Here is a 21859-nt window from a genome sequence, read left to right on the forward strand (position 1 = left end):
TAATTTACCCAACAATTGTTTACAGACAGATTATTTCACTTATAACTAACTCACTGTATCACAATTCCAGTGAGTCAGAAGTTTACATACACTAAGTTGACTGTGCCTTTAAAACTTCTTGCCACTAGGGGGGTGCCATTTCGACATAGCACAAATTCGTATCCAAATTAAACTGCCTCGTACTCAATTCTTGCTCGTACAATATGCATATTATTATTACTATTGGATAGAAAACACTCTCTAGTTTCTAAAACCGTTTGAATTATGTCTGTAAGTGAAACAGAACTCGACTTAGAGCAATTCTCCTATGAGGATTTGAAAATGGTGAAATCTGCTTGCTGTTCCCAGACCTGTAGATAACCCTGACTGTCTTCTATTGGTTGAGATGCACTGCATACGCCTTCCCCTGGTTGTTAGCGAATAGGGAGAGTTGAAATGGAGTCTCTACGTAGTTCAGAAAGTTGATAAATTGATTGGAACCGAGGTGTCCACCCTTTTGGACCTTCGCGCTGACGCAGAGAGGGTCTTGGAATGTCTTTTTAGAAGCTCTGGTTTTAGAAACTAGATATATCCGGCTCTGTTTTTATTCGATATAGGCTTTAAAGACATCATAATCTTGTTATTTTAAACCGATTTATATCAGTTTATGTCAGTATATTGCGATTTTCGGGCATTTCATTTTTTGACGTTGTATTGAGTTGGGTATCTCTCTCTCGAATGCCATTGTGTACTGCTAATTGCAACGTCGAAGGAAACATTCTCCAACCCAGCAACGATTCTTTTGGCCAACGGACACCTTTCCCAAGATTCTGATGGGAGTTCAGCTAATAGTAAGTACTATTTATGCTGATAATTCGTTGTTCTGTTGAAAAAGTAAAATGTATAAGACGCCATTATTTTCCGTGTAGCGTTGCGCTATCGCACCCTGTATTGCACCCAGTATTGCGCAGTAAGGTTAATTTTAAAAATGTAATTCAGCGATTGCATTAAGAACTAATTTGTCTTTCAATTGCTGTCCACCCTGTATTTTTTTGTCAAGTTTATGATTATTTATTGATTAGACTAGGTGACTCTCCAAGATGGCGCCCGACATTTTCTAGGGCAGCTTGGCAACTTTTCTCATTGTATAAGCACGATTTGTGCCGCTAAATATGCACATTTTCGAACAAACTCTATATGCATTGTGTAATATGATGTTACAGGACTGTCATCTGAAGAATTCTGAGAAGGTTAGTGAAAATTAATATTTTTGGTGGTGAATACGTTATCGCTATGTTTGGCTGGAATCAATGCTGTTGTGTGGTTTGCTACTGTGCTAAGCTAATATAACGCTATATTGTGTTTTCGCTGTAAAACACTTAGAAAATCTGAAATATTGTCTGGATTCACAAGATCTGTGTCTTTCCATTGCTGTACGCTGTGTATTTTTAAGAAATGTTTTATGATGAGTAATTAGGTAATACACGTTGCTCTCTGTAGTTATTCTAGTCGATTTGTGATGGTGGCTGCAATGGTAAACTATGATTTATACCTGAAATATGCACATTTTTCTAACAAAACATATGCTATACAATAAATATGTTATCAGACTGTCATCTGATGAGGTTGTTTCTTGGTTAGTGGCTATTTATATCTTTATTTGGCCGAATTTGTGATAGCTACTGATGGAGTCAAAAACTGATGGAGTAATAAAAGTGGAGTCTTTTGCTAACGTGGTTAGCTAATAGATTTACATATTGTGTCTTCCCTGTAAAACATTTTAAAAATCAGAAATGATGGCTTGATTACCAAGATGTTTATCTTTCATCTGGTGTCTTGGACTTGTGATTTAATGATATTTAGATGCTACTATTTACTTGTGACGCTATGCTAGCCTATGCTAGTCAGCTTTTTTACTGGTGGGGGTGCTCCCGGACCCGGGATTCTGAGGAAGTAGAGGTTTTAAACAGCTTGGTGTCACGTTCTGACCATAGTTCTTTTGTATTTTCTTTGTTTTAGTATGGTCAGGGCGTGAGCTGGGTGGGTATTATCTATGTTTTCTGTTTCTATGTGGGGTTTCTCGTTTGGCCTGATATGGTTCTCAATCAGAGGCAGGTGTTAGTCATTGTCTCTGATTGGGAACCATATTTAGGTAGCCTGAGTTCTATTGTGTGTTTTGTGGGTGGTTGTCTTCAGTCTTTGTGTGTCTGCACCAGATTGAACTGTTTTCGGTTTTCACTTTTGTTGTTTTGTATTTTGAAGTGTTCTGTCTTTTTGATTGTTATTAAATTAAGATGAACACTAACCACGCTGCACTTTGGTCCTCTCCTCCTTCCACCGACGAAAGCCGTTACAGAACCACCCACCAAAAAAGGACCAAGCAGCGTGGTAACAGGCAGCAGAAGAAGGAGCAGCGTATGGACATGGGAGGACATTCTGGACGGCAAGGGTTGCTACACATGGGAGGAGATCCTGGCTGGAAGGGATCGCCTCCCATGGGAACAGGTGGAGGCAGCCAGGAGAGCGGAGGCAGCAGCTAAAGGGAACCGGCGTTACGAGGGAACACGGCTGGCAAGGAAGCACGAGAGGCAGCCCCAAAAATGTCTTGGGGGGTGGCACACGGGGAGTGGTGTTAAGCCAGGTAGGAGACCTGAGCCAACTCCCCGTGCTTACCGTGGAGAGCGTCGTACCGGGCAGGCACCGTGTTATGCGGTGGAGCGCGCGGTGTCCCCGGTGCGTGTGCATAGCCCGGTGCGGTACATTCCAGCTCCTCATATCGGCCGGGCTAGAGTGGGCATCGAGCCAGGTGCCATGAAGCCGGCTCAGCGCATCTGGTCTCCAGTGCGTCTCCTCGGGCCGGTGTACAAGGCACCAGCCTTACGCATGGTGTCCCCGGTTCGCCAGCACAGCCCAGTGCGGGCTATTCCACCTCGCCGCACTGGCCTGGCTACGGGGAGCATTCAACCAGGTAAGGTTGGGCAGGCTCGGTGCTCGAGACCTCCTGTGCGCCTTCACGGTCCGGTCTATCCGGTGCCACCTCCTCGCACCAGCCCAGTACCACCAGTGCCAACACCACGCACCAGGCTTCCTGTGCGTCTCCAGAGCCCTGTACGCCCTGTTCCTGCTCCCCGCACTCGCCCTGGGGTGCGTGTTCCCAGTCCGGTACCTCCAGTTCCGGCACCACGCACCAGGCCTACTGTGCGCCTCAGCAGGCCTGAGCTGCCCGTCTGTCCAGCGCCGCCTGAGCTGCCCGTCTGTCCAGCGCCGCCTGAGCTGCCCGTTTGTCCAGCGCCGCCTGAGCTGCCCGTCTGTCCAGCGCCGCCTGAGCTGCCCGTCTGTCCAGCGCTGCCTGAGCTGCCCATCTGTCCAGCGCCGCCTGAGCTGCCCGTCTGTCCAGCGCCGCCTGAGCTGCCCGTCTGTCCAGCGCCGCCTGAGCTGCCTGTCTGTCCAGCGCCGCCTGAGCTGCCCGTCTGTCCAGCGCCGCCTGAGCTGCCCGTCTGTCCAGCGCCGCCTGAGCTGCCCGTCTGTCCAGCGCCGCCTGAGCTGCCCGTCTGTCCAGCGCCTCTAGAGCCGTCCGCCAGTCAGGAGCCGCCAGAGCCGCCCGCCAGTCAGGAGCCGCCAGAGCTGCCCGCCAGTCAGGAGCCGCCAGAGCCGCCCGCCAGTCAGGAGCCGCCAGAGCCGCCCGCCAGTCAGGAGCTGCCAGAGCCATTCTTCAGTCCGGAGCTGCCCCTCAGTCCGGAGCTGTCTTTCAGTCCGGAGCTGTCTTTCAGTCCGGAGCTGCCCCTCAGTCCGGAGCTGCCCCTCAGTCCGGAGGCGTCCTTCAGTCCAGAGGCGTCCTTCAGTCCAGAGGCGTCCTTCAGTCCTGTGGGCCCATTTATTAGGGTTCCCAGGCCAGGGTCGGCGGCGAGGGTCGCCGTTCCTAGGAGGTCACAGAAGCGGACTAAAACTATGGTGGAGTGGGGTCCACGTCCAGCGCCAGAGCCGCCACCGCGGACAGATGCCCACCCAGACCCTCCCCTATAGGTTCAGTTTTGCGGCCGGAGTCCGCACCTTGGGGGGGGGGGTACTGTCACGTTCTGACCATAGTTCTTTTGTATTTTCTTTGTTTTAGTGTGGTCAGGGCGTGAGCTGGGTGGGTATTATCTATGTTTTCTGTTTCTATGTGGGGTTTCTTGTTTGGCCTGATATGGTTCTCAATCAGAGGCAGGTGTTAGTCATTGTCTCTGATTGGGAACCATATTTAGGTAGCCTGTGTTCTATTGTGTTTTGTGGGTGGTTGTCTTCAGTCTTTGTGTGTCTGCACCAGATAAAACTGTTTTCGGTTTTCACTTTTGTTGTTTTGTATTTTGAAGTGTTCTGTCTTTTTGATTGTTATTAAATTAAGATGAACACTAACCACGCTGCACTTTGGTCCTCTCCTCCTTCCACCGACCAAAGCCGTTACACTTGGGAAATTCCAGAAAATTATGTCATGGCTTTAGAAGCTTCTGATAGGCTAATTGACATAATTTGAGTCAATTGAAGGTGTACCTGTGGATGTATTTCAAGGCCTACCTTCAAACTCAGTGCCTCTTTGCTTGACATCAATGGGAAATCAAAAGAAATCAGCCAAGATCCCAGAAATAAAACTGTAGACCTCCACAAGTCTGGTTCATTCTTGGGAGCAATTTCCAAATGCCTGAAGATACCACGTTCATCTGTACAAACAATAGTACGCAAGTATAAACTCCATGGTACCACGCAGCCATCATACCGCTCAGGAAGGAAACGTGCTCCGTCTCCTAGAGATGAACGTACTTTGCTGCAAAAAGTGCAAATCAATCCCAAAACAACAGCAAAGGACCTTGTGAAAATGCTGGAGGAAACAGGTAGAAAAGTATCTATATCCACAGTAAAACGAGTCCTATATCGACATAACCTGAAAGGCCGCTCAGCAAGGAAGAAGCTACTGCTCAAAACCGCCATAAAAAAAGCCAGGCTACGGTTTGCAACTGCACATGGGGACAAAGATCGTACTTTTTAGAGAAATGTCCTCTGGTCAGATGAAACAAAAATAGAACTGTTTGGCCATAATGACCATCGTTATGTTTGGAGAAAAAGGGGGAGACTTGCAAGCAGAAGAACACCATCCCAACCGTGAAGCACGGGGGTGGCAGCATCATGTTGTGGGGGTGCTTTGCTGCAGAAGCGACTGGTGCAGTTTACAAAATAAATGGGTCTTCCAAATGGACAATGACCCCAAGCATACTTCCAAAGTTGAAGCAAAATGGCTTAAGGACAACAAAGTCAAGGTATTGGAGTGGCCATCACAAAGCCATGACCTCAATCCTATAGAAAATGTGTGGGCAGAACTGAAAAAGCGTGTGCGAGCAAGGAGGCCTACAAACCTGACTCAGTTACACCAGCTCTGTCAGGAGGAATGGGCCAAAATTCACCCAACTTATTGTGGGAAGGTTGTGGAAGGCTACCCAAAACATGTGACCCAAGTTAAACAATTTAAGGGCAATGTTACCAAATACTAATTGAGTGTATACAAACTTCTGACCCACTGGGAAAGTGATGAAAGAAATAAAAGCTGAAATAAATCATTCTCTACTATTATTCTGACATTTCACATTCTTAAAATAAAGTGGTGATCCTAACTGACCTAAGACGGGGAATTTTTATTAGGATTAAATGTCAGGAATTGTGAAAAACTGAGTTTAAATGTATTTGGCTGAGGTGTATGTAAACTTCCAACTTCAACTGTATAATTTTGAATAAAAAACATGATTATTTGTCTCTCTGAAATGAAACCATCAAGAGATAGATTTTAAACAAATACGTGTATGTCATTGAAAGAGATCTGGGCCCGTATTCACAAAGCATCTCAGAGTAGGAGTGCTGATCTAGGGTCAGTTTTGCCTTTTAAATCATAATGAATGAGCGTGAGAACCTGATCCTTGATCAGCACTCCTACTCTGAGGTGCTTTGTGAATACGGGCCCAGATCTCTTTCTACATGAAAGATACATGAAGACTAAACCTGCTGTCAGGGGACATGGATGAGGACCTCCTCTCACTAAAAATAGCTTTGATATAGCTTTGATGATTTAACAAATGACTATTCACTACTTTTGATTCCTTTGGTACAAAATAGTGTATTTTCATATTGAGCGTGAAATGACAATTGAAGAGTTTAATTCCAGAACACTATATATCCATTTTCAGAAATGTCGGTTAATTAGCTTTTATCGTTTAAATGAATTACACAAACAATTCTGATACAAATTCATTTTGGATGAGAGGCACAGATTATCCTACAGTCTTGAATCCCTCTAGGAGAGAGAGAGAGAGAGAGAGAGAGAGAGAGAGAGAGAGAGAGAGAGAGAGAGAGAGAGAGAGAGAGAGAGAGAGAGAGAGAGAGAGAGAGAGAGAGAGAGAGAGAGAGAGAGAGAGAGAGAGAGAGAGAGAGAGAGAGAGAGAGAGAGAGAGAGAGAGAGAGAGAGAGAAAAAAATGATGCGTTTTTTGTTTAAGTAGAATACATGTGCGCCACTGCATCTTACTGTAGGCTGCCTTTTAATAATTAGGTTACATGTTAGATTAGGTTACATGTTTGTATTCTCTTCACTTCTATATCTTAATGCTGTCTGTATGTTTCTCTGACCTAGACAGACGGACAGACGCACAGACAGACAGAAGGTGCAGGGCTGCATGCCAATGAACATCCAGAAGGAGAGTGCTAATGAAGACAACAGTGCCTTGCTATGATGGGAGGAGGGCCCCTCCAGTAACGACGTGCCAGAGCTACTAGCCAGCTGTGCAGTCGCGTCAACACGGATTCCCAGAAACAGTACCACCAGCACCCAATTCCAAATGCAAAGCAACCTCGCTAACAACTCTCTCTCTCTCTCTCTCTCTCAGCTCTTGTGGGAGAGCAATCACTTACCCGGAGGGAGTAAGGATGTGCCTATTCAAAGGCTAACTAGTAATAGCTTACTTTGTTTACAGTAATTTGTATGATGGCGCGTCTTTGAAGCAATAGCCTTCCGGCCCTCTCAACATCAAATCAACTTTTATAATGGTTGGTGATTCTTAAAATGGTCAGTGGGATGGAGTGTTGTCGGTCAGCTTATTCCTCTAAAAGGTGATGTGGGGTCCCTAACTGGAGCTGATACTTGTTATGTGTTATCTGAACACTAGATGTTACAAGCTTCATTGAACCTTAAAATAAGATCCCTGCAAAATCAATCTAGTGGCTATTTCTGCCTACAAATATGCAAATCCACATTTATATATGATAATCCACTAGACATAACAATCATTGCGTAACATCATGCAGCTCTGCGAATCCATGTAAAAATGTCTCTAGATATACAGTCGCTGGTAAACGTTTACCCACTCCTTGCACAATCTTCATATTTTTCTGCCTTAAAATTACATCTAAAGAGGCAATATCTTCTTTTTTTTTCTACCGATCTACACAACCTACTCCAGATTTTCAAAGTGAAAGAGAAAATATAGAACATTTTTCAAATGAATAAAAAGTCATATTAAGATGTTTGATTGCGTATGTCTTCACACCCCACAGTTAATACTTGGTGGATGCATCTTTGGCAGCATTTACAGCTGTGAATAATTTCAAATAAGATTCTACCAATTTTGCACAACTCTTAGGGCAACATTTATTGATTGTTTTTGTCAAAACTGCTCAAGCTCAGTAAATTTAGTCGGGAATTATTGATGGACAGCATTATTTAAACATTGTCTCTAAATTTCAAGCAAATTTAAGTCAGGAATGAGACTGGACCACTCAGACACCCACTGGAAAGCTATTCTGGTGTGTCTTTGGTATTAAAATTTGTGCAATTGTCCCACTGAAAAATTCAACTCTATACCAGGGTTAAGTTTTCCTAAGAATGAGGCAGGGTTTGTGCTAACTTTTTACCTAGGCTTTGCTCCTTTCATATTTATTTTGATCCTGACAAACTCCCCCGTCTCTTTCGGTAACAAGTCTGCCCACAAGGTGATGCTGGAATTTTCAAGGAGCGGGACACTAATCCGGATGCGTATACAAAATTCCGCTACGACCTCCGACAAGCCATCAAACAGGCAAAGCATCAATACAGGACTAAGATCAAATCTTACTACGCCGGCTCTGACGCTCGTAGGATGTAGCAGGGCTTGCAAACTATCACGGATTACAATGGGAAACCCAGCTGCGAGCTGCCCAGTGATGCCTGCCTACCAGACAAGCTAAATGTCTTCGATGCTCGCTTCAAGGCAAGCAACACTGAACCAGCATCAACTGTTCCAGACTACTGTGTGATCTCGCTCTCCGTAGCCAATGTGAATAAGACCTTAAACAGGTTAACATCCACGAGGCCGTAGGGCAAGATGGATTACCAGGATGCATACTGAGAGTTTGCGCTGATCAGCTGGCAAGTGTCTTCACGGACATTTTCAACCTCTCCCTGACCCGATCTGTAATGTTTCAAGCAGACCACCCTGTGCCCAAGAATGCCAAAGTAACCTATCTAAATGACTATCGCCCAGTAGCGCTCACATCTGTAGCGATGAAATGCTTTGAAAGGCTAGTCATGACTCACATCAACACCATCATCCCAGACACCTTGGACCCACTCCAATTCGCATACCGCCCCAACAGATCAACAGATGACGCAATCTCTATTGCACTCCACACTGCCCTCTCCCACCTGGATAAGAGGAACACCTATGTGAGATTGTTGTCACTGACTACAGCTAAGCATTCAATCCCATAATGCCCTCCAAGCTCATCACTAAGCTCAGGACCCTGGGACTGAACACCTCCCTCTGCATTTGGATCCTGGACTTCTTGACCGGCCGCCCCTAGGTGGTGAGGGTAGGCAACAATATATCCGCCATGCTGAACCTCAACATGGGGGCCCCACGACTGCGTGGCCGTGCACGACTCCAACACCTCATTAAGTTTGCTGACAACATGACGGTGGTAAGTAGGCCTGATCACCGACAACAATGAGACAGCCTATAGGGAGGAGGTCAGTGACCTGGCAGTGTGGTGCCAGGACAACAACCTTTCCCTCAACATCAGCAAGACAAAGGAGCTGATCGTGGAATACAGAAAATGGAGGGCCGAGCACGCCCCCATCCACATCATCAACAGGACTATAGTGGAGGGGGTTTTGATTCAAGTTCCTCGGTGTACACATCAATAAGGACATGGCCCACACAAACACACACCAACACAGTTGTAAAGAAGACACAACAACACCTCTTCCCCCTCAGGAGGCTGAAAAGATTTGTCATGGGCCCTCAGATCCTCAAAAAGTTCTACAGCTGTGTCACGCCCTGACCTTAGAGATCCTTTTTATTCTCTATGTTTGGTTGGGTCAGGGTGTGACTCGGGTGGGAAAATCTATGTTTTCTATTTCTTTGTTGTTTTGCCGAGTGTGGTTCCCAATCAGAGGCAGCTGTCTATCGTTGTCTCTGATTGGGGATCATATGTAAGTTGTGATTTTCCGTTTGGGTTTTGTGGGGTGTTATTTTCTGTTTAGTGTCTGTGCCTGACGGAACTGTTCGCTTTCGTTTTTGGATTTGTTATTTTTGTTTGAGTGTTTCTTGTAATAAATATCATGAACACTTTCCGCGCTGCGCTTTGGTCCACTCTTCCTTTCACCGATGACGAGCGTTACTGTCACGTTCCTGACCTGTTTTCTGTTGTTTTGTATGTGTTTAGTTGGTCAGGACGTGAGCTGGGTGGGAATTCTATGTTGTGTGTCTAGTTTGTCTGTTTCTATGTCCAGCCTAATATGGTTCTCAATCAGAGGCAGATGGTAATCGTTGTCCCTGATTGAGAATCATATATAGGAGGCTTGTTTTGTGTTGGGATTTTGTGGGTGTTTGTTTCCTGTCTCTGTGATTGTCTGCACCAGATAGGTCTGTGTCGGTTTTTGCACATTTGTTATTTTGTATTGTTGTTTGTAGTGTTTTACGTGTTCTTTATTAAACATGTTTAACACTAGCCGCGCTGCACTTTGGTCCTCTCCTTCACCCCTGGAAGAAAACCGTTACAGAAACACCCACCAAACCCGGACCAAGCAGCGTGGCAACGGGCAGCAGCAACAGCAGCAGCGGTACAAGGAGGAATGGACATGGGAGGAGATTCTGGACGGAGAAGGACCCTGGGCAGAGCCAGAGGAGTGTCGCCGTCCCAAAGCGGAGCTGGAGGCATCAAAAGCGGAGAGGCGGCATTATGAGGCGCTTGCAAGGCAGAGTGGCTGGAAACCCGAGAGGCTCACCCAAAAATTTCTTGGGGGGGGGGGGGGGGGGCTAAAGGGGAGTGTGGCGAAGCCGGGTTGGATACCTGAGCCAACTCCCCGGGCTTACCGTGGAGTGAGAGGGCGTCGTACTGGTCAGACACCGTGTTATGCGGTAAAGCGCACGGTGTCCCCAGTACGCGTGCTTAGCCCAGTGCGGGCTATTCCACCTTGCCGCACTGGGAGGGCTAGGTTGGGAATCGAGCCGGATGTCATGAAGCCGGCCCAACGTATCTGGCCTCCAGTACGTCTCCTCGGGCCGGCGTACATGGCACCAGCCTTACAGGTGGTGTCCCCGGTTCGCCTGCATAGCCCAGTGCGGGTTATTCCACCTCGCCGCACTGGCAGGGCTACGGGGACCATTCAACCTGGTAAGGTTGGAGAGGCTCGGTGCTCAAGAGCGCGTGTCCTCCTTCACGGTCCGGTATATCCGGCGCCACCTTCCCGCCCCAGACCAGTACCACCAGTGCCTACACCACGCACCAGGCTTCCAGTGCATCTCCAGAGCCCTGTTCCTCCTCCCCGCACTCGCCCTGAGGTGCGTGCCCTCAGCCCGGTACCTCCAGTTCCGGCACCACGCATCAGGCCTATTGTGCGTCTCAGCCGGCCAGAGTCATCCGTCTGCCCAGAGCCGTCTGAGCCATCCGTCTGCCCAGCGCCATCTGAGCCATCCGTCTGCCCAGCGCCGTCTGAGCCATCTGTCTGCCTAGCGCCATCTGAGCCATCTGTCTGCCCAGCGCCATCTGAGTCATCCGTCTGCCACGAGCCATTAGAGCCGCCCGTCTGTCCCGAGCCATTAGAGCCGTCCGTCAGTCAGGAGCCGCTAGAGCCGTCCGTCAGTCAGGAGCTGCCAGAGACGCCAGCCAGTCAGGAGCTGCCAGAGACGCCAGCCAGTCAGGAGCTGCCAGAGACGCCAGCCAGTCAGGAGCTGCCAGAGACGCCAGCCAGTCAGGAGCTGCCAGAGCTGCCCTACAGTCATGAGCTGCCCTACAGTCATGAGCTGCCCTACAGTCATGAGCTGCCCTACAGTCATGAGCTGCCCTACAGTCATGAGCTGCCCTCCAGTCATGAGCTGCCCTCCAGTCATGAGCTGCCCTCCAGTCATGAGCTGCCCTCCAGTCATGAGCTGCCCTACAGTCATGAGCTGCCCTACAGTCATGAGCTGCCCTACAGTCCGGAGCTGCCACTCAGTCCGGAGCTGCCACTCAGTCCGGAGCTGCCACTCAGTCCGGAGCTGCCACTCAGTCCGGAGCTGCCACTCAGTCCGGAGCTGCCATTAGTCCGGAGTTGCCCCTCTGTCCTGAGCTACCTCTCTGTCCTGAGCTACCTCTCTGTCCTGAGCTACCTCTCTGTCCTGAGCTACCTCCTAAATCATGTGGGGGCCTTGGGGAGGATTCTTAGGCCAAGGTCGTGGGCGAGGGTCGCCACTCAAAGGACGCTAAGGAGGGGGACAAAGACAGTGGTGGAGTGGTGTCCTCGTCCTGCGCCGGAGCCGCCACCGCGGACAGATGCCCACCCAGACCCTCCCCTTGAGTTTTAGGGGTGCGCCCGAAGTTCGCACCTTGAGGGGGGGGTTCTGTCACGTTCCTGACCTGTTTTCTGTTGTTTTGTATGTGTTTAGTTGGTCAGGACGTGAGCTGGGTGGGAATTCTATGTTGTGTGTCTAGTTTGTCTGTTTCTATGTCCAGCCTAATATGGTTCTCAATCAGAGGCAGATGGTAATCGTTGTCCCTGATTGAGAATCATATATAGGAGGCTTGTTTTGTGTTGGGATTTTGTGGGTGTTTGTTTCCTGTCTCTGTGATTGTCTGCACCAGATAGGTCTGTGTCGGTTTTTGCACATTTGTTATTTTGTATTGTTGTTTGTAGTGTTTTACGTGTTCTTTATTAAACATGTTTAACACTAGCCGCGCTGCACTTTGGTCCTCTCCTTCACCCCTGGAAGAAAACCGTTACAGTTACAAGCTGCACATTTTGACTGGCTGCATCACCTCTTGGTATGAGAACTGCTAGGCATCTGACTGCAACGCGCTACAGAGGGTAGTGCGTATGGCCCAGTACATCACTGGGGCCGAGCTCCCTGCCATCCAGGACCTCTATACCAGGACCTCTAGGCCCTAAATATTGTCAAAGACTCCAGCCACCCAAGTCATAGACTGTTCTCTCTGCTGCAGCATGGCAAGTGGTACCGATACACAAAGTCTGGAACCAACAGGACCCTGAACAACTTCTACACCCCCAAGCTATAAGACTGCCTAAATAGTTAAAGTGGCAATATGTAACTTTTTGGGCGACCCGACCAAATTCACATAGAAATGTGAATTATAGATCTATCATTCTACTTGAATTATAGATATATCATTCTAAGAAGCAGTAGATCAGTTCTATGAGCACTATTTCAATGCTTCCCTTTCTTAAGTTTTGTTTTTGCATCTTTTACTTTCAATTTTGTACACCAGTTTCAAACAACTGAAACAACAATATTTTGGTTTATGGGAAATATATTTCACAGCGGTTCAGATGGTACAATGATTCTCTACACTATACTAGCTTATTTTGTCACATAAACTGAAATTAGGCAACCTATTAGAGTTTTAGCAACCAGGAAATGGCGGATGGATTTCTGCATAGTGCAACTTTAACCAAATAGCTACCCGGACTATCTGCATTGACTACCATTTGCACTCTTTTGACTCATCACATATGCTGCTGCTGCTACTGCTTATTATGTATCCTGTTGCCTAGTCACTTTAACCCTACCTATATGTATATATATACCTCGATTACCTCGTACCCCTTCAAATCGACTCGGTACTGGTACCCTGTGTATATAGCCAAGTTATCGTTACTCATTGTGTATTTATTCCTTGTGTTAATATCTTTTTATTGTTTTTCTATTTTTCTCTGCATTGTTGGGTAGGGCCCGTAAGCATTTTGCTGTTAGTCTACATCTGTTGTTTGATTTGATAAAAAAAAAAAAAGATTCCTCAGAAACACCTATAATGCACCCACCTTTCTTTCCCCACCATGGTCCCTCAGGAACTGAGTAGCAGACATCTTTGAATTCAATGTTAACTGCTGGTCGACGTGGCAGGTAGGAAAAACGTTGGGCTTCAGTTAGACTGTTCTCCACTTTCTTGAGATGCCCATGTAATAATGGAGTCTGTTGACTTCTCACATGATTGGATACCACCTCATCGATAGATACACATACAGTTCTGGGGTCCAGCATCAGATCAGGAGGCCCATTGGTGTTCTGGTGATGATGGAGAGAGAGGTAAAATAGGTGGTTTGGGGTATAAAATGATTGAATTATCAAAAAGTTAGCAAACAAAGTGCGGCAGGTTACACTGGCCACCTCACCACTTGTTTTGATAACAATCAAAGACAATTTGTGTAATGCAAGGAATGACAGTCCATGACATCCAAATGATAGTTTCAAACATTTGAGGCTATACATTGTTTGTTTACGATCTTCTTATAAAAAATGTTTTGAGTAAAAAAACTTTCGGTTATTATAGACCAAGACAGTTTTGTTAAGCCTGAGAGGCATTTATAAGTTATATTCTTCAAGAATCAATGTCAATAATTGTAATTTGACCACTGAACAGATCCCAGACAACAATCAAACTTGAATACAATAAAGATATCTTAAAAAACAATTAATTGATACGACATGTACATATCTGATCATTTCACCTTTCAGATTACGATTTAAGCAAAGTGCATATTGGCATAGGCTACTGTAGGCTACTGCAGAGTCGCCTAATCTGTTTCTATCTATATGCAGTGTGCCGGGGTTACAATCGGACAAAGCTTAGCTTACTCTGAGCGCAAAGAAAAACAACAGCCATGCAATAATTAGCCTGATACTGATGAACTACATGGTATGTGTTAACTACATATGCAAATTGAGTAATTCAATATTGATTATTGAAGAATGAGGGCAGCCATTCTATCTATGGTTCATACACAAAATAATGCTGGGTTGTTTGGTTGACCCAACTGCTGGGTTAGAGGCACTGGGTCACTTAGTTGGATTGTTTTCTTTAAAAAGAGCAAGGTTGGGTTGTTGATATTGGGTTATTGGTGCTGGGTTATTGAGACATGTAGATATGTACTATATGTAGTTCAGTAGGGGTGTGGCTTTCAGATTGTTGTAAGAGTAAATGTCATTCTTGTTCATCTGTTCTGTTGTATAGTTATCACATGTTATGGTAGAACATTTACATTTTTGTAGCTTCAATGAGCCTTACAGAAGTGTATAAGTTCCCTTAAAGCCTACACAAATCCCATTGTCGGGATAGATACCACCTTATTATAATATGTAATAAATAATCGTAATATTCTAGAAGAATGTGCGAAAATAATAAAGATTTTAAGGAAACATTTTATTTGCAGTATCTAAACTTAACATGGTGAGAAGGAATGACATTTACTCTCATTAATAATATCTATCAGAAAGCCACACCCTAATAAGCCACGCCTCCTGAAAATAACCTAGTTACATAAAAAAAAAACACAGCTGCTAGGTCAACCCAGCATGAAATTAAAAATACCCAATTGATGGTTATATTAACACATGTTTGGGTAATCCCAACAACCCAACATGTTGAGTTATTCACGCACCCCACCTGTCTTGGTCAAAATAACACAGCATATGCTCTTTCCAATATTTACCCAGCCCTGGGTTACCAAACAACCCAAATTGGGTTCTTTTTAAGCCAGCATTTTTTTTATGGCCATAAATTAAAACAAAAAGCCTAAATGAGAAACTCACACACTTATATAGTCATGTTGCCTAATAATCAACAAATATTGTTATCAATGTTGACATTATCATGATTTGAAAAGGCAAAACATCTATTAAAGTATTTCCCACAGTATTGACACAATCATAATGCGTTTCCATTATTTGTAGAGGGGTTATCACAGTTCATCTTCTCGTCTAGGCTGCCTATTATGATGAACAATTTGGGATGAACAGAACTGATCGGCTATGAAAAGCCAACTGTCATTTACTCCTGAGGTCCTGACCTGTTGCACCCGGTGATTATTATTATTTGACCCTGCTGGTCATCTATGAACACTTGAACATCTTGGCCATGTTCTGTTATGATCTCCACCTGGCACAGCCAGAAGAGGACTGGCCACCCATCATAGCCTGGTTCCTCTCTAGGTTTCTTCATAGGTTCTGGCCTTTCTAGGGAGTTCTTCCTAGCCACCGTGCTTCTACACCTGCATTGCTTGCTGTTTGGGGTTTTAGGATGGATTTCTGTACAGCACTTTGTGACATCAGCTGATGTAAGAAGGGCTTTATAAATAAATTTGATTGATTTAAATTGGATTGATAGCAAAATGCTGATCAGACATGTTCATTAATAGAAATGCATTGAAAGAAATGCACAACTTGCCAGGCCAACATTGTAAATAAGCATTTGCTCATAATCAACTTGCCTGGTTAAATAAAGGTTTAATAAAAGGATGAAAATATGTCATTAAAGAAAATACCATCAATATTATCACAATACATTGTCACAATCACGTTATTCATGTTTAATGAATAAGAGTTTTCTTACCATTATGATGGAGTTAGTGACAGTGGCGTTATTAACAGAAAAGGCTGCCATAACACATTGCATTCCCCCTAGAATTTTTTTCTCCAATAAAAGGACAAAAATATCCCACCTAATAACCAGCACACATCTGTTGCATCGCCGCTTCGTGTGCACTGCGCTCATAAAAAAAATGTGTTCACTCTTTCCAGTTCTATTCTTTCCCGCGTGTCTTGCCTGCCTTGTGCCCAGGACGAAATCAGTATCCTATTTGTTTACAAGCACACAAACAACCACAGTGTTTAGAATGTGACGTCACAGACTGGACCGGCGGCAACTGGAGGTGTATGGGTTGAAGGAGCATACATGGACAAAGACGCTCGCCTCTCTCCAGGTTGTTGTTCGTCGAATTGCACAATACGCATCTAATCTTCAATTTGCCAGACACGATGTAGGCCTACAATACAAACATTATAGTAGGCTAAGTAGCTGAGCTGAGATTACGTTCTCTTACACTTCAAACACACCGACAGTGATTTTGCATTTTGGTACATCAGAATTACATTAATTTCCAATGAAACGCTGCGTTTGCCTTGCAGCATTGCGTTGCAGAGGAAGTTGCAGTGCATAAATTGGATTTAGGTATCCCCCTTTCCCAATTGGCACAAACCCATTCGTTTTGCGGATGTATTTGATACAAGTTTTTATTAAACATTAGAATTTCAGCACCCCAGTTGTACAGGACAAACATGTGTACAGGTAAGCGTTTTCAGAATTGACATTTTTACAAGTATCAATGTTGTTAGCATAACGTTTCCAACACACCGACAGTCTTGTTGCGCAAAATAATACTCTGCATCATCTGGATATGTATGCAACAAAAGTTCAACATTCACCTTCTGCTACCATTTCTGTCAAGCCGTCTACGCATACAGTTTGACGCATATTTTCGATAAATCCAATTTATGCACCACACCGAACGTACTGCAACTGCCTCTGCAACGCAATGCTGCAAGGCAAACGCAGCGTTTCATTGGAAATTAATGTAATTCTGGTGTTAAAGCTGTTGGTGTGTTTGAACCGTAACGCTTCGAACACACCGACTGTGTCATTGCATCACTGCTGCATAACATTTTGCGCAGCTAGGCAACTATACTGATGCAGGTATCTTTTGCAGATGGTCGCATGTGGTTGGACACATGGAGGAGAGAATCATTTTCGCAGTATCCTCAAAACCGTGTCTTTTTGACACAACTGCTGACAGCTACAGGGACATAAACACAAAAAATACTGCTTGGAGACAAGTGTCCACGATAGTAGGATTGGCAGGTCAGTTTAGTAGTGAGCTTGTGCTAGATGTGGCTAGTTAACGTTAGCTAGCTAACGTAGCTTGCTAACCTAATCAATGAGGTGTGTGAAAGAAATATAAATTATTCTAGTTACTACGCCTGATACCAAATAATTATGTTTGAAAGAGTGTGAGTGTGTATGTCAGATAAATAACAATAGAAATGTTAGATACTACTGTACCCCTGATAATTTGGTCAGATAACCGTGTGTGTGTGTGTGTCTGAGTGTACAGGTGACATGTTCATGATAGCTATCTAATAACTATAGTTATGCTAGGTAATGGTTTGGCTTATCATGTTCATGTCTATGTAGAAGAAGATTTTAGGAGGAAGTGGAGAGGACTCAGGGACAGGTATCAGAGAGGGAGAGAAGGGCAGAGAAAGAGAATAAGAGGTCTGGGTAATGTCGTGGAAATTTGCAAGATTATGTTATAATGCTTGTATTGCATTATAATGGTTGTTTCATTCGACAGAATAGAATATTCTGTTAACTATTGTGTGTGTGTGTGTGTTCTACTGAGGATGGGCCTCTGGGAGATAACACTGACAGAGGAGATTTACGATGTCTTTGGGTGATAAAACCTAAAGAGCATTCCAGAGAACATGAGCTAATGGTTCTGTTCTATGCCGTACCAGGGAGAGACGGTTCCCTTTTGGAGTAAGAGGGCCAGACACTGGTCTTTACAATGAAAACTGTTGACACAGCAGTAACTGTCTGCTATGTTTTATAGATATCTTTCATACAAATCTTAACCTTTGTGAACTGTTCCTAAGATCTGTGGTTCGTCAGTGTAAGTTGAGAGGGGTGTATCTTGGCTATAAAAGATCTTTGTACTTTTCTGTTGGTGTTTTTCAATGTTTCATTAGAGATAGCGCATCATTGAAAGTCAAAAAGGCTATTGCAAAGCTCTTATTAAAAAATATGTCGTTTAAGTATAACTCTGACTGGTGTGTGAAGTGTGTAACTCTCCTCATTTGGTAAAGCAGAAATATTCCACCACAGTCAGCAGCTTCAGGCCAGCAGCCTTGGCCACATTCTTTCTTTTCTGGGTCCATTTATTGTGCCTATGGCAACGAGTGGCAATTTTACAGCCAGACCCACTATTACGTCATCCACAAGTGTTGTCGCCACCGGTGCATCAAGACCTTCAACGTCATCTACAAGTGCGACCATCGCCTCCACCGGTGCAGCGAGACCCTCTACAACATCTACATCATCCACAAGTATGACCACCACCGGTGCAGCCATGGAAGATGATGAAATGGTGAAAGCACTTCTGGATCTAGGACCACCTGAGATTATTATGAACCTCGCGGAAGTGACCACTGAGGACCTCGTTGAACAGGATGTGTCCGTGGAGACAAACGAGGAGAGAAACACAGAGAAACGAAGAGGAACAACGTCACACCAGGTGTCATCGGCGGTACCAGCCCCCAGAGCCACTCAACTCATTTCAGCAGAGGCTCCTCCAAGCCGTCGAGAGGGATGCAGCACAACCTGATGCTCACAGGAAGGAGGATGAAGAGACCCTCTTTGCCATGAGCCTGGTGCCAACCCTGAAGAGGCTGCCTCAGCAAAGAAAAGCAGCAGTCAAGGTTAAAATGTATCAGCTGCTTTCAAAGCTGAGTTCAATGATACGTTTTTTTTTTCTCCACATCACAGGTAGTGTCATAAGTGTTGCGACAGTGGAGTAAAGTAGGTCATTTTTACAGTATACTCATGTAGGCTAATTGGTATTTCAGATCAAAGTATTAATATGAGGCAAATGTATAGCTGTTGTTTCTAGGTTAGATAATATCCCAAAACAAGTTTACTGTCTAAATATTTGCCTGTCATATTGTTAGGGGAATTTAATAATTCCTTTATGTGCTCATTAATTAAAATCACTCTGTCTGTTTCTAAGAATTTGTAAGATTCTTATTAGCATAAAATAGACAGTCTTATTAAAATTAGATAATAGTATTTATTCTCGGAGCGCGCTCCCATTGAAACACGAACAACAGTTTATATACAAAATATGACGTCATTGGTCACAAAATGAAGCTCCTCCTCTCGACCAAGACAAAACAGGTTCAAAAGTTCATTCCAACTCACCAGCGCACACATGACACACAATATAACTAGATTAACTCCTGAAGTTTCACCATAATTTATTACCACTTTAGCAGACAGCTCAAAATAATGGAAGACCTAGGGAGTCACTCGCTGCCTTATCTAAACATCCCAGGGCTAAGTTGAGTCGGTTCAACCATAGGTTAACTATCCTTTTTGCTTACTTAATAACCCACAGCACATACCTCTCCAACTAAGTTGGAATGGTGTTTATTATGTTTTAATTACTCCTTGTTCATGCTACATAATCCCTTCCTTATGAATTAACATTATTAATCAGATATAATAATACAGTGTAGAGTTCAATTAATTATAGTTTTATCTAAATGTAGACATTGTTTAGTCATTATTCATAAAATTCCTAACACATATTCATCTTTATCTCTGAAATACAAATTCCATGAGTAAACAGCAAGTAATACCAACTTTATCGCACTGTTCCAATATTTATGCCTCTAACTACACTATACAAGCAGTATTTAGTTGAAATAAATCTCACCTTTTATGGTGTTCTATTATGTTAAGCTTGTATGTGTTGTTTTTCTCTTTCCTTCCAGAGATGGAGTCAATTTAGCCGACCAGCTCACAGGAAGGACAGGAAGAGGACAGGAAGAGGGCAGGAAGAGGAGTTGTCTGGTTGTTGTTTTGGCCTCCCTCATTGTACCTTTCTTTTCACACACGTCAGTTCTGTTTAAATTCAGTCAATTCATAAAGTCATTTGTTTATAAAGTCTTAGGATAGCATTCATTATTAGTGTTACATTGTCACGTTCCTGACCTGCTTTCCCTTGTTTTGTATTTATTTAGTATGGTCAGGGCGTGAGTTGGGTGGGTTGTCTATGTGTGATTTTCTATGTTGGGATTTTGTGTTCGGCCTGGTATGATTCTCAATCAGAGGCAGCTGTCAATCGTTGTCCCTGATTGAGAATCATACTTAGGCAGCCTGGGTTTCACGTGTGTTTTGGGGGGGTGTTTGTCTACCGTGTTAGTGTTTTCACCACACGGTACTGTTTCGGTTTTCTGCACTTCGTTTATTGTTTTGTATTTCAGTGTTCAGTTTCGGTTTTAATAAATCATCATGAGCACGAACCACTCTGCATATTGGTCCGATCCTTCTCGCCTCTCCTCGTCCGATGAGGAGGACGACATAGACTATCGTTACAGAATCACCCACCAACCAAGGACCAAGCAGCGTGGGAAAAAGCAGCAGCAGCGATCGCAGGATTTCTGGACATGGGAGGAAATACTGGACGGTAAAGGACCCTGGGCACAACCTGGAGAATATCGGCAGATAGCAGAAATCCTGCGATCGCTGCTGCTGCTTTTTCCCACGCTGCTTGGTCCTTGGTTGGTGGGTGATTCTGTAACGATAGTCTATGTCGTCCTCCTCATCGGACGAGGAGAGGCGAGAAGGATCGGACCAATATGCAGAGTGGTTCGTGCTCATGATGATTTATTAAAACCGAAACTGAACACTGAAATACAAAACAATAAACGAAGTGCAGAAAACCGAAACAGTACCGTGTGGTGAAAACACTAACACGGTAGACAAACACCCCCCCAAAACACACGTGAAACCCAGGCTGCCTAAGTATGATTCTCAATCAGGGACAACGATTGACAGCTGCCTCTGATTGAGAATCATACCAGGCCGAACACAAAATCCCAACATAGAAAATCACACATAGACAACCCACCCAACTCACGCCCTGACCATACTAAATAAATACAAAACAAGGGAAAACAGGTCAGGAACGTGACATACATAGATTTCTGAATTGACAGAATTGAAACTCATACGGAGTTTTCACAGATGCTCTTGTTGGTCTCTTACGAGACTAAAGGTCAATATATTTATTTCATTTAAAACCACTTGAAAACCAGGGTGTTGAAACTTTTTGTGAAGTTATGTTCCATCGACTGGTCCATGACGTCCAGGTGCCATTTGTTTGTTTAGCTGTGTTATGGCTACATATTCTTCTTTTTTTCAGAGACAGAGACACACACACCTCTCCTTCACTCCTCTCTGTACCTCAGATCTCCAGTGCCCTGCCCTCTCTCTCTTTATGGCCATGTCTGAAGTTCCCCTACTACGTCTAGGCTTTATGAGTTGTCCCTGTATCGGTCTGCAGTTGTGCCAAAAATACATGCTCTTGCTGTTCTCTTATAGATTACAGGCTACACATTCATTTTTTTTTTTCATTTTTTACACGCACACCTCTTTCAATAGTTTTATTTTTTTTAAACATTTTTACAACACACATACCTGTCATGTTCTTTCCTGTACTTGAATACTTATTAAATTATAATGTTTTCATAGTCAGTAGTTTCAGTTGTTTATTAATATCTCATTTAGACTTAATCTGCTTATTTCTTCCCTACACCTTTGCAGATCTAAGACAAGATGAGAGTAAAAACACATTCTCTTCCTAATTAGTTTTTTTCCACCTGTATTTTGTCAGGCCAGTGAACATGGTGGTAAACTGTACTATTTGTATGGACCCTAGGTTAACCTTTCCCTTTGTTGTCATACTAACTGTATGTCGTATAACCTTAATTAGTGCTC

The 21859-nt window shown here is 44.3% G+C and overlaps 1 protein-coding gene across 2 annotated transcripts in view; it reads right to left on the reverse strand.

Annotated features, from left to right (window-relative positions):
- Window positions 1-15919, reverse strand: part of LOC120028978 (ATP-binding cassette sub-family G member 1-like) — a 38370-nt gene extending 22451 nt beyond the window's left edge. Inside the window, exons 1-2 of one of the 2 annotated variants that reach the window (XM_038974263.1) lie at window positions 15857-15919; window positions 13290-13533 (exon numbers count right to left, since the gene is read on the reverse strand). In XM_038974263.1, the coding sequence (XP_038830191.1) occupies window positions 13290-13533; window positions 15857-15919 (307 nt within the window). Of the gene's footprint in view, window positions 1-13289; window positions 13534-15856 lie in introns of those variants that run through there. The other variant, XM_038974264.1, reaches the window with a different exon arrangement.
- Window positions 15920-21859: the final 5940 nt, after the last annotated feature.

This window comes from Salvelinus namaycush, chromosome 34 (assembly GCF_016432855.1).
Source record: "Salvelinus namaycush isolate Seneca chromosome 34, SaNama_1.0, whole genome shotgun sequence".
Classification (NCBI taxonomy): domain Eukaryota; kingdom Metazoa; phylum Chordata; class Actinopteri; order Salmoniformes; family Salmonidae; genus Salvelinus; species Salvelinus namaycush.